We start from the raw sequence: 17,150 nt of genomic DNA on the forward strand, positions 1-17,150 counted from the left end.
TTTTCCTTCGTGAATATTAAGAGAATCAATATAAAGGCAGGCATGCACTAGACTATTGTCCGAACCATTATAGTAAGACCATTAACGTCTATATTAATAATGCAGGCCACACTTACGAATCGAATCTCGGGCCGATAGCGGACATTAATCATTTCATTGTTGTGCCGGGGTGACACCGAGTCAGGCTGTATTGTGGATTTGTTGACAGGGATCAAGCCATTCCGACAGCGGGATTATTCTGACGGCGTGGGTCATTTTGTAAGCATTACGTTTTCAATTTGATATTGTTTTTTTTTTTTAAATATGTCAGTTTTTATCTGTTTATAAGAGTGTAAGATTTTTATTCACATTTCGTTTTAAATAACAGCTTAAAACCATAAAACAAATACAAGTGACATACGTTGTTTTATAACCAGCCTGTATATTTCCCACTGCTGGGCTAAGGCCTCCCCTATTTTCGAGAATAAGGTTTCGAACTTATTCCACCACGCTGTTCCAATGCGGGTTCGTGGAATACACAAGTGGCAGAATTTGGATGAAATTAGACACATGCAGGTTTCCTCACGATGTTTTCCTTCACCGCCCAGCACGAGATGAATTAGAAACATAAATTAAGCACATGAGTTTTCAGTTGTGCTTGCCTGGGTTTAAACAAGCAAAAATCGGTTAAGATGCGCGCATTCTAACCACTGGGCCATCTCGGCTCGGTCATCTGGCTCATGCGTCGTTAAATATAATATCAAATTAAATCAATTTACAGACATCATATAATATTTAATAAACGTCAATACTAACACTAAATAGCAAAATGACAAGTATCAATACTAATGATTGTTTGGCGATTTGAAGAGTTAGGCAGTCAATGTAACTACAGGCATGAGAGACATAACATCAGGTTCCAAGGTTGGTGACGCATTGGCTTATATATCGTTTTATTAATAGGATTGATTTATATATTTCTTACATTTTCTGATTAAGTATAAAGGACTACGAGTGTATTCTCAGCAATTAGATTTTCGAGGTAAGTGTATTAATTAATTACGTGAGTCAAATTTGTATATTTCATCAATCTATGTATCATAATTTGCATCATGAATGTATCAGATGAAATCTGTCATATGTAGTCACCATCAACTCAATTTTTTAAAATAAACATGTTCACTCCCAGTAGGATGTTAATGGGACACCAGAATACTTTTTGACGTAATCTACTCATTCCGCACCCAAGTCGTTGTCATGCCTTTCATGAGCACATTATCCGTAGGCCTCCAAATACATATTTTTCTTAAATCATGACGTCACAATATGGCGATACCCAATAACGATTTTTATTATATACACATGTGAAATATATTATTAGAAATACATTTCAAACATTACTTTGATGGTATAAGACACATAAGTAAGTTTTTGTAATCGGTTTGTGTAGACGTGAGTTCCAGAATAGGCCAGCCGGGCCGGGTCTCAGTGAGTGTAGTGAACAATCACAAATGAATGGTCGCGAGACAAAAGCCGAGTTCCTTTGTGCTAATGAAGAATGGTCATCCCACTCCGTTGTTAGTGTGTTAGGCGTTAGATTAATTTGAGGCCACTCACAATCAAATTTACTTAAGGTGACTGGCTAATTGTGTTTTAAGTTAAACAACATATATATTTTTCAAGTATATATTATTAACTTACGTATTTATTTATTGAATACAGTACAAATATGAAATACTTTTTTCATAGACATTCTGTACATGCAAATATATTTTTGAGGCAATAACATGAACACAGTGAATTATATAAATTGGTTATATTAATCTTCACACTATAATATTATAAAGTATTAAGTTATTTATCGATATGGGGTTTGAACCCGGGATCATAGGGTCTCTGCTTAAAACTCTTTTTAAGTTATTATAAAATTTGATTGTTATATTTACATGATTAAAATACCGCACAATTAATTATTTCTCCAGGCAAGATGTTCGCATATAACGCCACACTATAATTCTTCAGACACTTTTAGATTTAAAAAATAATAAATAAAAAAATTAATATTTAAATAGTAAGTCGTAGTATTCAATAAATTATAAATGTCATCATCAAACGCGGATGAGTAATAATTAAATTGTAATGTCAAACCTAAAATGTTTTATGGTTTCAATGGCAAGTTGATGTAGTAAGAAGTAACTTAGGTTACTTTTATTTAAGAATTACACACATATAAAATAAAAATAAAGTCACTCTTCAATATCTTACTTGCATAAATTCAAATATCAACTATTTTGACACAATGAAAAAAAAAAAACCTTAAATCTCGATTCAACATTCTGGTTTAAAAATAACAAACTTATAACAAATTTATATGGGGGATATTTTTATAGCACACGTTATATGTTGTAACGTTTCTATAGCACTCATTACGGTGCAAAGTGTTCGTAATTATAGCGAATATGCACATAAATATGTCAGCGCTAATGCAATCCCAGGTGCATCGTGCGTTTGCGATGATGCTAGCTGATACCACGGACGATAAGGTTCGCGTTGAGCTATATGAAACCCGTTACGTAATGTATTAAGTATAAAATATTATCAAGTTTTGAATAGCCTTTTCATAAACATGCGTTTTTAATATCCTTTTGTAGATATTATTGCTTTTTATGTGCTAATAATTTTGGTTGGTTGAAATTGTTAAATTCGTTAGCGTGATATGATCTGTGAAATATTGAAATATTTATTTATTTTATTGTTAATTATTGTGTAAATATTATTTAGGTATTTTTCGTGCGTATATAAAAAAACGGGCACAATTATTTCGAAACTCATACATGTTTTTTTCTTTAGTCTTGGTGTGTTATGTTGTTGTTGGTTGGTAATACGTGATACATGTTTTAACGTTAGGGTTTTCATACACGTGCATTTATTTTTCAATTACCAAAACACTCATTATTATTACCCATTGGCCTACTTGTGATTTAAATAGTATATTTTTCTTTAATACAATAGAACACAATTAGAATTACTGAAACTATAAAATAATATTTTTTAAATAGTTTTAATACATTTCTCGAATATCAACCAACATATATGATTTACCGATAGTTATTTTTAGGGTTTAATAACAAAATGTATTGTTCGTATAGTTCTTATGTTCTTTAGATTAACTATGTATATATACTATATGCTATTGTTTGTCCGACCTATGGTGATACGCCCTTTTGATACGCCATATGCGTATTGATTGTTATCAGATTCTGCTTATAATCACACATCGGTATGTTCTGCGGTAAGCTTATAATCTTTCTTAAGTCATCTATTTTATACAAAATATTAAATCAAACAAATGATTCGTATTTAATACTCAAAATTATATTTACTTTTATTTTAAATATACCACGAAATAACAACAAAATGAAGTCATACAAATAATTCAATAGATACATTTGACCCCAGACAAAAAATCTTATTTTTTTTATAGATTGGCGGACGAGCATATAGGCCACCTGATGGTTAGTGGTCACCATCACCCATAGACAATGAAGCTGTAAGAAATATTAACTATTCCTTACATCGTCAATGTGCTACTAACCTTGGGAACTAAGATGTTATGTCCCTTGTGTCTGTTGTTACACTTGCTCACTCACCCTTCAAACCAGAACACAACAAGACTGAGTGCTGTTATTTGGCGGTAGAATAACTGATGAGTGGGTGTTATCTACCCAGACGGGCTTGCACAAAGCCCTACCACCAAGTACCTACTAGATACTTCCGGAGTCTTGACTTCGATGAACAATCCCATTAAAAACATTTGCGGCATCTATAAGTTCGGATGGAAATAAAAACAAAACAAAAAAAATCAATTATAATTAATATCAAATATTGAACACGACATTGTATATATTATACTCTCAACCCCAAGCGCCGCCATTAACATCTAATACCAATATATCACGTGTCCGCCAGTTCGCCTTATTAATTTATAGTCCCGTTGTATCGAAACTTGGTCCCGGCAAGTGCATCTTGCACAAGTTTAATAATAAATTAAAACGTGCGTTATTTAGTCGGTACAGCGTTTATGTATTGTGTTTAAGTATATACAATACACGAACGGTCTCCGTTGTTATATATTGATATGGACTGTGATATGTGAAAGATATGATTTGATGTTTCAGTTCAAAAATAAGAAAAAACGTTCCGTAAATAGATGTTTTTTATTAACAAAAAATACGATCGAAAGTTACAATAATGTATTCAATTTTAAAAATTGTTTGAACATGGTGTGGCGTTGTGTTATTCCGTCTGGGTAAGTACCACAAAATCATCAAATATTCTACCACTAATGAGCATTACTCAGTATAGTTGTTTTATGCTTTGGATATAACATATTTTTCCTCAAGGTTGGTGGCACATTGACCTAATGAATGATTAATATTTCTATACAGTGCCATTGTCTATGGGCGGTGTTGGCCACTTAACATTGGTGTCTCATTCACGCGTGTTCCATTTATTTATTTTTAAATGACGTAAATTATAAACACTATTTGATTGAATGATAAGTGCGTGAGGTGTGAATTTTATAATTCCCTTGGCTTAATAATTCATTTTAACACTTTACCTCGCTGGTAGGGCTTTTGAAATCATATCAGTTCCGAAGGACGGTGGTGCCAATAGCGGTGGAATATATGTAAGGAATGTCTATAGTGGATGGTGAATAGTTATAACAAAATACACCAGACACCGAAATCCAAACCCAAATATTTCACTTTCAATGATATTGTGCACGCGAATTTGTTAATATTGAAAATAGACACATGACGATATTTGTCAACTTGGACCCAACATACAAACATTTGCCCCAACGTGACGTATGTGGTCCATATCTCTTAGCAGTCTTGTCTAATTCGCGGCTGTGTTCACATCGCTTTACTGTCAGCGTAAATTGATAGATTCTTTTATACTGGAATAGGCCTGAAAATAAAAAAAAAAATATTATCCTAACGGTACCTTGACATAATATGACACATAGATATGGGTCCACAGCTACCATTTTAATACACATAAATAAGCACACAATTGTTCTAAAATATAATAAGTTATTTTAATCCAATACTTAAAAGTCAATCTTTTGACTTTTCGATAAGGCTTAAATTTGCTTATCAGAAAATACCTATTCGTCAAATCGTTACTTAACATTTTTAAAGACAGATTTGAACAAACATTATACCTAGATGCGTTTAATTAATTCGACAAAATATTCTTGTTTTTTTTTATGTCAAATATAGTATCCTGTTTATTCCAGTATTTTTATAGCCTTGTTGGGAGTCCAGGTGATGCCCGGTAAGCGGCGTTAACTGAATTAATTTGTGGGCGTGCGTCGACATCGGCCGACATCTACCGATGGAGTGCTTGATCGCTGCTTGTTCGAGCTTCAGCGTTAATGGGAAGTATTTGTTACATCCTGATTTACCTTTATTTTTTATTTACTTTCGTGGTGTGATGTAATATTGTTTGATAACCTGTGCCAATATATTCGGAATCATGAATGCATCAATGATCATTTTTTACTAGTGATTAAACTTTTGTCAACTTTCAAACTTTTAAATGTTAATGTTTAGCCAGTGGTTCGATCGGATCGATCATATGCATTATTCAAAATCAAAATAAACTTTATGTTGTTTTACAAGCACTTTTGAATTGTCAATTAACAATTTAGTGAAGCTACCACCGGTTCGGAAAGTAGATTCTACCGAGAAGAACCGGCAAGAAAGTCAGTAGTTACTCTTTTTCAACATTTAAAAAATACAAAGTCATGTTAGTTAATACAATTATTTAAATTAATATATCCTGTGTGGAAGTCAACAGGTATTAATTCCACGCTTTTTTATCATCTACAAAATCTTGTATCGAGTAATGCGCCTTTTTTACCAATGTATTTTTTATAAACGATTTGAATTTACGAAGACGCAAAGTTAAAAATGTCTGCTGAATTTTATTACATATTGAAAATTTGATAAAAATATAACGATTTTTTAAGTTAGACGTAATATGTACGTGTGCCTGTCGATACACTGGCTTACTCACCTTTCAAAGCGGAACAAAACAATTAGTATTACTGTTTGGCAGGAGAATATCTAATAGGTTTGGGTACCCAGAGCGACATGCCAATAGCCACAGCGCGATCAATTAATAGCAATTTATATTTTTATTCTAGACCGGATATGGCTCGGCGAATATAACGTGTCCATTTAACTGAAGTATTCACGCACCTAATCTATGGTGATTAATAAATACTAAAAACAACGTTTTCCTTGACAACAAAACAAAAAGAAGTTATGGCCAAGCTGTACGAGCTACATAATAATATATAATACAATAAAAAGAAACATTTATTAATGAAGTCGTAATAAACTTTCTAAAATTTTGTTAATTTTGTAAGTCGAGATGGGCCAGTGGTTAGAAAGCGTGCATCTTAACCGATGATTGCGGGTTCAAACCCAGGCAAGAACCGCTGATTCATGTGCTTAATTTGTTTTCATCTCGTGCTCAGCGGTGAAGGAAAACATCGTGAGGAAACCTGCATGTGACAAAATTCATAGAAATTCAGCCACATGTGTATTTCACCAACCCGCATTGGAACAGCGTGGTGGAATATGTTCCAAACCCTCTCCTTAATAGAAGAGGAGGCCTTATCTCAGCAGTGGGAAATGTACAGGCTGTTACTTTACTTTTTTTACCTTTATTAATTAAGTCTTAATAAACTTTCTAAAATTTTGTTAATAGTAAATTGATTATATATCCCGGTATCTTATTATTTATACGTATACCATTGCTCAAAAATGTTCTCTGTACCACATGCAAAGGGACAGAAGGGGTTACGAATTTATTCATATATCTTGATATCTTGTATTGATATTAAAGACTTAATTTTCAATTAATTTCAAATACCACAAGTTATTTCACGGTGATGTTGAAACTGTAAGTAATGAATTAATTTTAAGCAACGCCATTACTCGTTATTATAGTGTTTCGTTGTAAATTGCATATAAGTTGCGCATGCGCATTCTGCGCACCTGCGTCTAATGGATCCGTGATTTACAAAGCGCTTTCGTGTTTAATATTCGAGCAGTTTTAATTATGATATTGAAATATGTTACTCTTCATACTTAGCGATTAGTTAGAAAACGGAGAAAGACCACAGTGGCGTGCGCTTGGAGAGGCCTATGTCCAGCAGTGGACAACAACAGGCTGATGATAATGATGAAAAATTACAACATAATTTTAAGCCAGTTCCACACAAACGACTGAACTGGAACTATTGAACATATAGTACAAAATCGTTATTAATAATTGTATCTGTTAAATAGTTCCACTTTAACTCTTTCTTGCTATCCAAATATAACATAACATAACATATTTTAGTCTTACTAATGAATATACTTTAAAATAAATCAAATTTATTTACAGGCATAAAAATTTCTTAATGCCATTAATTTTTGCACTTAAAAAAAAAAAAGAAATATATATTTAAATATCGAATACGCTTTCTTATTTCCAGGGCTTGTCTCTCCTGCCCACGTGACAAGGCTTCTGTTTGGTGTTGTGTATATATGACAGATTGTGTCATGCGAAATGGCGCCACTAAAAGTGTCTATTATAGAAGGCATCAGTCAGCTCATTGTGGAAGAGGCTTTTATAAAAAAAATTACAAGCTTTTTTATACTTCAAGTCTTCGGAATATCACTGGATAGTTAACATAAGCCTTAATGCTATTAATAAATAGTTAAGCTATAATTGACGTTTCGTTATAATATAGATATTTTTAATTTGAAAAACTGGAATTTTTATACTTGTAAGTAATGCGACGTCTGTTTTGCATCTTAAAAGTATCTTAATCTATTAGATACTTTTAAGGTATGAGATTATATCTCATAATTGATTTCTTTAGCTTGGTTGATAGTTTTCAGTACTTAATAAATAGTCATTTTCCGCCGTCCTAAAGGGCTTGTAAAAATAAAACTACTACTGAGTTACTACTGAGTTTACTGTCGGTTCTTCTCGATAGAATCTGTATTCTAAACTGGTGATAGCTTCACTTAATATATTTTGTAAAATGGCGAATCAAAGTGCTTGTAAAAGCCTACTTGAATAGAGTACATTTTGGTTTTGTAAAAGCTAATGCATGTTGCTTAAATTATTATCCTTATAAAAATAATATTTGTATTCCATACTGACTTAGCTGGTCACCGCTATCAAAAAATCGTAATTGATTTTTTCACGGGCGATGCGTCAAGCGCGAACGCAAATGGCTTACGTCGGCCATATTGAATTAGTGCGTGGACGACGATGTCGTGCGGACAAGAGTGGAGTGGAGAGGATTGGACATAAAAAAATTGTTACGCTAATTTTTAAACATGATTTTTTATGTTACACTAGTTATAATCAAAAAAATGATTTTAAATGAAACAAATAATATTAATAAATACATCGTTAATTGTATATTTACATAACATTGAATACACTTATAACACATTATAATATTAGGTTATTAACTATAATTTCCATACTTACTTACCTCATTGAATCTCAATATTTAATGCAAGGTGCATTCTCAATAATAATAGAACTTTCCTTTAAAAAAATCCATATTCTATAATAGACTAAAATAAAATAGAAACCATTCATCTCTTTCATACCTGTAACCGAGCGCTGTTCACTCATAAAATTAATTAAAAAACACTTCACTCCGGTGATTTCATCCAAATTGATTGAGAGCGGGCCCGTGGGCTGTGACGTCACTAATGGAGCGATACTGTTTTGTTTTTCAAGGAAACTTTTGCGAAGTGACCGCCCCGTTCAGCGGTTTTATTATTATATATGAAATGTGTCAAAATAATATCACATAAAGAATACTGGACTCGACTTTGCAAGTGTTAAATTAATTAATAACAATAATATAACTAAATAACAATCAGATTAGTATTTAAGGTAAGAAAACCTTTGAATATAATTGCTTTGAGCAATATGTTAATTGTAATCCAGCCTTAAAAACAGGAGTAAATGTCCTACTAATATTGTAAATGGGATAAGTTTTTGAGGATGTATGTATGTTTGTTATTCTATCACGAAAAAACTACTAAACGGATTGGGTTAAAATTTTACACTTATATAACGATACATTTCAGGTACCGGTGCGAAGCCGGGGTCGCTAGTTAATAATTATTATTAACCAGTGAACTGTAACATATAGTTTCAAATTTCTTGTTATTGCTTTTGATAGCTATGACAATTCGAAACTCACCAGTAAACATTAAATGTGACACAGATTATGATGGTGACGTGCTTACCGAATTGGGCCGAATTGGCTAATCTCAAGGAAAGACCAATGAGTAGGACGATTAAGTGCACAAACAAGGGTGCAGTTTCTGTTCTTATAATCAGATGTTTGCAAATCCTACCAGAACGAGTTCAGATAGAGGACTATCAACTATACGTGCTTTCCGAGCCACGGCAATGTACACAGTTCCAACTTTCAGACTTATAAATAAATAAATATGAGATAACATCACATACATTACTCTGATCCCAATGTAAGTAGCTAAAGCACTTGTGTTATGGAAGATAGACAGAAGTAACGACGTTACTACAAACACCCAGACCCAAGAGAACATAGAAAACTAATGATAATCTACATCGACTCAGCCGGGAATCGAACCCGAGACCTCGGAGTGGCGTACCCATGAAAACCGGTGTAAACACCACTCGACCACGGAGGTCGTCGACTTGAGGCTAATGAAAAACCCGAAAACTTTTTTAACAACTTTTAAAAACTTTTTTACTTGGTGGTAGGGCTTTGTGCAAGCCCGTCTGGGTAGGTACCACCCACTCATCAGTTATTCAACCGCCAAATAACAGTACTCAGTATTGTTATGTTCCGGTTTGAAGGGTGAGTGAGCCAGTGTAACTACAGGCACAAGGGACATAACAACTTAGTTCCCAAGGTTGGTGGTACATTGACGATGTAAGGAATAGTTAATATTTCTTATAGCGTCATTGTCTATTGGCGATGGTGACCACTTATCATCAGGTGGCCCATTTGCTCGTCCGCCAACCTATACAATAATAAAAAAAAACAGATTCACCTGGGGTTTTTGTGGTATTATATCAAGTTACTATACCATTTTTTTAGATAATCACTAAAAAATTTAAAGAATACAGCTATCATGACAGCGGACTACGGTAAGACGGTTTACACGAGTGTGATACTTAGTGATTAATATCTAGTAAGAAAAGAATAGTTGTTCATAATATATAGATATAAATAAGGTATAAAGAAGCTATACCTTGATTGAGCCCCAGTATATTATCCTATAAAAGGTAATTTGTAAAAAACATACCTATATCTTAAAGTATATCGTATTGTTTTTTGATAGATATACTATGGGGTTTTCTTGGCTGAAGGTTTTTTTCTGCGGTTTTTTTAATAGGGGTTTGTATATATAATACATGAACAATATAGTAAAGAAACACTGATAATTTTAAAAGTTTGCTATGTGATGTCGTCAATAAACAAATTCTGTAGTATATTTAGTATCAGTATTGCACCCGTGCGAAGCCGGGTCGGATCGCTAGTTTCATTATAATATTAAACGTCATTTAATTATCCGCTAAATTAAACATTTCACAACCAATAAGCATGTATAAGTGAAGTAAAGTAACGTAAGTAAGTAATTTCCTACTGCTGGGATAAGGCCTCCTCTTCCATTAAGGAGAGGGTTTGGAACATATTCCACCACGCTCTTCCAATGCACCCGCATTGGAATGCACATGTGGCAGAAATTCGATTATACACATGCAGGTTTCCTCACGATGTTTTCTTTTACCGCATAAGCAAGTATACCACTGCCATATTGAATAAAGACTTTGACTTTTGAATATTAAGAAAAATGTATTTTCCTCGAGGGAGTTCTGGTTTTAGGTAGTGAATGTATTCTGGTACGTGAATATCTGATCCTGATAAGGTGTATGCAAATCAATTGACGATTAAGTAGTTGACTTAAAAGAAGCAAGACTTGAAGACGTAACAAAAAACAAAAAATACATCGAATTTTTAATACTAGTTAAGATTATGAGCATGAGAATACTAATAATATCTTGCATTAAAATGTAATTTATTGTAGGATATCCATCAATGCCCTTAATTTGAGTACCACTATTAAAACTACCCTAACGTTTATGGAAAACCAATCCAGCTTAACCATAAGCAACACAGATTAATTAAAAAAAAACTTTTCTTCCTCGCCAACTTACATTGGTTGGACAACCAGTCTTTTCAAGAGATTCGTCAATGAAATTACCAAATTCATTTTCTTCTGGATCATCGCTGATATCAAATAAACGCAATGGGTTCAAAACTTGCGCTATGTTACCATAAAAGTGCTATCAAAGTCATATATTAGATTCAAAACGACAACAAAAGATGGTATATATTGTCTAATTAGCTAAAATGTTCTTAGCTCATAACTCCTGTAACTCAATTAACCAAATCTGCCTTCACTCGTACGCTATTGTGCCGGCCTCATAAATTGACAAACTGTCCAACTCTCATGAACAACAGGAATAAGTTTCTGCTTACGGTCAGTGCGCGGGATATTGATGACACACGGGTTAATATTGCGAGCGTGAACGCTGCGTTATAATCATTAATGGTTCTTTATAACTATATCTATCTGTTAAAGATAACGTCATTATATAATAATGTATATAAGATATCCCAGAGATACATTACTCAGATAAACAATACTCTTTATGTGTGTAATATGCATATACTCATTAATACAACAACAGCCTGTAAATTCCCACTGCTAGGCCTCCTCTCCCTTTGAGGAGAAGGTCTGGAACATATTCCACCACGCTGTTCCAATGCGGGTTGGTGGATTAATATATATAGTTAATATACATATATAGTTATGTATCTATTTACGCATGTTTTATTTAATCTAAATAGAAAAAAAGAATTGTGTATCTCATGATTAAATAAATTAACTCAGTTAAAATATTCATTGATACTACAAGTGCATAGTACTAAATTCATGTTAGAAATAATTGAACGTATTTCATATTAATTGCATATGTTATCTCAATTTGTGTTTTATATTATAAACTTTATTATTATGTCAGATTTATACTATATATGTTGTTAAAACTATCGATCAGCGTATTCCTCGTGAACCGCGACGTTTTAACCCTCCCGTATGTTTCCAAGCAGCGGTCCACAGGCACAGCTCATGATTTAAGGTCCAACTTGCACCGTGGACGAACGGTACCACGCTTTGGCTAATGAACCATGAATTTCTATTTGTTGTACTGTTCAGGTAATTAAGTAATAGGTGTGTTAGTCTTGTTTATGCTGGCTGTACTCTACAACTGTGACAAAGTTGTTAAGTATTATTGATACTTGCTATTGGGATTTGGCCGATAGTTCGAAATTATAAATCGTTCTTGAAAACAATATAATAGAATATTTATAAGCTATTTTCTCTCAAGAACTTGAATTTCATCTCAAGTCAATAGTATTAACTGTGCCCGCGATTGTACGCGTTTGAATTTAACAAAATACATGTAGCCTAAGTTACTTCTTATTACATCAGTTTTTTCCCAGTGAAAGACCCGTCAGAATAGGTCTAGCCGTTCCAGAGATTCACCGGAACAAACAGACAGACAGGAAAAAAAATGTAAATGTTATGTTGGCACATGTACCGTGTATACAGAGACACTCCAATTTTATTATATGTATAGATTAGCGGATGAAACTGACATATTTATTCACACATACATATTATTGTATCTAACTAATTCATTCTTGCCACCATTTCACGCGGTCAATATTTATAAAGTAACTTATTTTTAATTCATATTTGTATACCTATATTTAAGCATTTAATGTTTTAATTATTATGATAATAAAAATGTTATTAAATTAAAAAAAATACATGACTGTATTTTTAAAATGTTGAAAAAAGTAACTACTGAGTATCTTGTCGATTATTTTTGGTAGAATCTACTTTCCGAAACGAAGCTCCACTTAATATATGTAGTTGTTAAATGGCGATTCATAAGTGCTAGTAAAAATCTACTTGATTTATCAAAATGAAACTCAACATATATTTATATTAAACGTAGTTGTATTTATTTTAAAATATATGTTTTCATTTACAATAATACTTGTTTTCAATTACATAAACTTAAGACATTCGTATACAATATAATGATTTTATACGATTATAACATACTAAGTTACACTAATTAAATTAAGATTGTTTGTGAGAATTCATTACAACAAATTAAACATTTCATAAATTCGATAAAATTAAAAATCATTTTAATATTGTATATACATATCTATTTGATAAATATAAAATAATCATAGTAACTAAATTCATTTGAAATCTTAACATATTTTAATTAACAGTACCTATATTTAATTATATGTTTGTAAGGTCACAAATATAAATTACACTAGCTGAAATTAAACGAATGTTACGTACGGATTGTACATACGTTATACACTATGAAATATACGGAAATATTAATTCTAATGCTAAATTAATTTATATAAATAAATATCAACCTACCCTCATGTTTGGTCAATCACACTCAAAAGCACGATTTTTCCAAAAATCCGCCAGTTCCTTGAACTTATCACAGCACTGCCTTCGTCGCCTTGGACTGCATTGTATAACGGGATCGTTTAACACTGAACTGAATTTCTGAACCAGCGTCGTAACAGAATCCAAGGTCGATTGGTCGATGGCATCTATAGCTGATATGGAATTGAACTCTTCAAACGCTTCTTCGATATGCCTCTCGATTTCACTGTATTTTGTGTCTTCGGTGTCTGAGTCAAATGATAAGTCAGTCGCTGATATACTACACTGGACTTTATCTGGAAATTTCTCCTTTCGAACAGTACTTGTAACTGTCGATAGTTTATCGATCGATTTGAAGATATCATCGATCGTATCGCATATGTTTTCGATGGAAGCAGCCGATACGAGCTGACCGTTGATGAAATAAAACTGTTTGGATGATTCTCTGCTCGGATCGTCTTTCAAATTACTGATGAAATCGTTGTATTCCAAAGCTGATGATGTGGACTTCTTGGATAGCTGTCTTCCAATTTTCCTTCTTACTTTCTTGAATAGAAACGATGAATCAAACGTAGTTCCCTTCAGATCTAAGGTGCTGTAAGCTGATTTTATTCTTGGTGAATCATCTTCTGCGTCGACTTCTAGATCTATCGGTTTACCCCATTCTTCTTCCAATCTTTTCCATTGTTCGTTTTCTGATAATATCGTGTCGTTATCAATTAATGTACTCATAGTGAGATTTTGCAACGGTTCCTTCGATAGCGTGAATTCAACTGGGACTGACGTTGATTTTTCATATTCTTATATTAATTGGAGATGACAGTATTTCTCTCCCTTTCACACCTGTTGATGAATAATGCGTGACGCGTTTGCCATTTCACTTCATTTGTTAATGAGTTCGTATATGTTTGTTTGGATAGTTATTTACCTTATTTGTTAATTACAAAATAATATATTAAGTAAATGACCATTTTTACTCCTTTGAAAAAAATTGTCATTAATAAATTAGTGAATGCTTATAATAAACAAATAAACAATTGTTGTTTTTCTTAATTCAGAAACGTTTCGATGTTTTATGGTCAAGGGATTAAGTTTGAGATAACAAAATCAAACAAAATTAAATAGGCAGTTTATTACACTAATGAAGTAAACTAAGATATTTTTTTTCTGTTTGACTCTAAGGATTCGTGGTCGAGTGCTTTTCATGGGTACGCCACGCCGAGTTCGATTCCCGGCCGAGTCGATGTAGATTATAATTAGTTTTCTATGTTGTCTTGGGTCTGGGTGTTTGTAGTACCTTCGTTACTTATGATTTTCCATAACACAAGGGCTTTAGCTACTTACATTGGGATCAGAGTAATGTATGTGATGTTGTCTCATATTTTTTTTAAGGATTTGTTAATATACTTTGAAAACTACTTTTATTACGATTGAAAAACTAACATGAATGCTAAACATAAACAACTATATATACATATATAACAAATGGGGTAAACCGATAGATTTAGAAGTCGACGCAGAAGATATACATATATAACAAAGCAAATGCTATAGCTATAAATGTAATTAATGATATAATAACTATAACGTTTGTTATTTAAAGTATAAACGATAATAATAATATATTAACGCCCTCACGTTGCTCTCCAAGCGAAGGTAGCTTATAATTAAATCACTTTATCATTGTTACGAGCAACAAATACTATAATAAATTCATTTTAACTAAACACGTTGCTTTGATTGTTATATTATATCATATGGGGCGTATAATTTTGTATAATAAGCGATTTTGAATTTTACGAATATACAATTATCTATATATATAAAAATGAGTTGCTGTTCGTTAGTCTCGCTAAAACTCCAGAACGGTTGGACCGATTTGGCTAATTTTGGTCTTGACTTATTGGTGGAAGTCCAGGGAAGGTTTAGAAGGTCAGTAAGCATGATAAAATGCTAGGAATATAATAATAAAAAAAAAAACAACTTTATTTTTCCTTCGAAATAGATTTATTACAGAATTATCATTGATTTTCTATGATTATTGATGTTAGACAATAAAACATTGATGTTTTAAAATTAATTTTGCATTATTTAAAACATCGCTACGTCTATTTTTCGAATCTATTTCTACAAAAATAAGTGGCATTTTTCGATGTTACTTTATAACTCAAGAACGGGCTCACCTATCCAAACTAAATTTTCAGGGTTTGTTTGGACTATTTAGTAGATGGTTTATGTGGAGTTTGCTCAAAATCGGTCGAGTGGTTCTTCATTAATCACATTTTTGTAACAAATGAATTCAATAAATAGCGGGTCATTTTGTTAATGGAGATTTTACAGATGAGGAATTGTGCTGTTAAATTAAAAGTAAATATTAATTAAAAAATGAATACACTCATCGACCAGTTTCAATAGGTAATAAATACGTCTTATTTCAATTTATTATTTAAAAGTACAGTGTTTGCATTTATTTTCATGTCTAAATATACAGAATAAAGTTACTGCCATGAATTTTTATTTGTATCGATTGGTGGTTCGTCCACAAGCACAAAATTAAATCTCGAGATGTGTTAAACTATATCATCAGTACATCGTTGATACGTATGCTAAAATGGAAACTGAAAGTTTTAATTTTTGTTCAAGCAAGTAAAATTAAGATCCGAAGAATATATTCAATTGCAAGATGCGATAGCGAATGATGCTAATGTAAATGACAGCGGGCGATTGACTACATTGCCATTTTCGTTTATTGGTTACCGACGGCATATGAACGAATATGCACAAGACGCAATTTCTTATGTACGAAATGGTCGACCGGATCTGTTCATTACATTTACATGTAATCCGCAGTGGGATGATATTAAAAACAATTTATTTGAAGAATAGTCGACAACTGACCGTCATGACATTACAGCACGTGTTTTTCGGCAAAAATTGAAAGCACTTATGGATTTAATTTAATTGTATTTACTCCATTGAATGGCATAAAGGGGAGTTCCGCATGCACATGTATTAATTTGGCTGGTACATAAAATTACTCCGGATCAAATCGATAACGTTATATCAGCTGAAATTCCCGATGAAACTCTTGATTCAGAGTTATTTCACGTTGTCGTTAAAAATATGATACATGGTCTATGCGGTGAGCTACATACGAGTTCATTACATCTATTTCTCCATTCAAGACGCTGAACTGGAAAGGACGTGGCATCAACATCAATGGCGAATACATCTCTCACTTGAGATTCGCAGACGACATCGTCATCGTGGCAGAAACGCTGCAGGACCTACAACAAATGCTGAACGATCTGGCTGATTCTTCTATGCGTATCGGCCTACGGATAAACTTGGATAAAACCATATCATGTTCAATGAACCGTCCTCGAAGTTGTTCAAATATATGTATGTCTACCTCGGGCAGACTTTGCGTTTAGTTGGAAACAACCTTGAGGACGAGGTGAAAAAAAGAATTCAGCTGGGTTGGGTAGTGTTAGGGGAGTTACGTCGAAACTTTACATT

At 32.8% G+C, this 17,150-nt stretch overlaps 1 protein-coding gene across 1 annotated transcript; it reads right to left on the reverse strand.

The window, feature by feature from the left end:
* Positions 1-13,466: 13,466 nt before the first annotated feature.
* On the reverse strand, positions 13,467-14,386 carry LOC124533803. Its single transcript, XM_047109321.1, has one exon. The coding sequence runs from the start codon at positions 14,361-14,363 to the stop codon at positions 13,629-13,631; it is 735 nt and encodes a 244-aa protein (XP_046965277.1). The 5' UTR covers positions 14,364-14,386; the 3' UTR covers positions 13,467-13,628.
* Between the last annotated feature and the right edge of the window lie 2,764 nt (positions 14,387-17,150).

Source organism: Vanessa cardui, chromosome 11, assembly GCF_905220365.1.
Source record: "Vanessa cardui chromosome 11, ilVanCard2.1, whole genome shotgun sequence".
Lineage (NCBI taxonomy): Eukaryota > Metazoa > Arthropoda > Insecta > Lepidoptera > Nymphalidae > Vanessa > Vanessa cardui.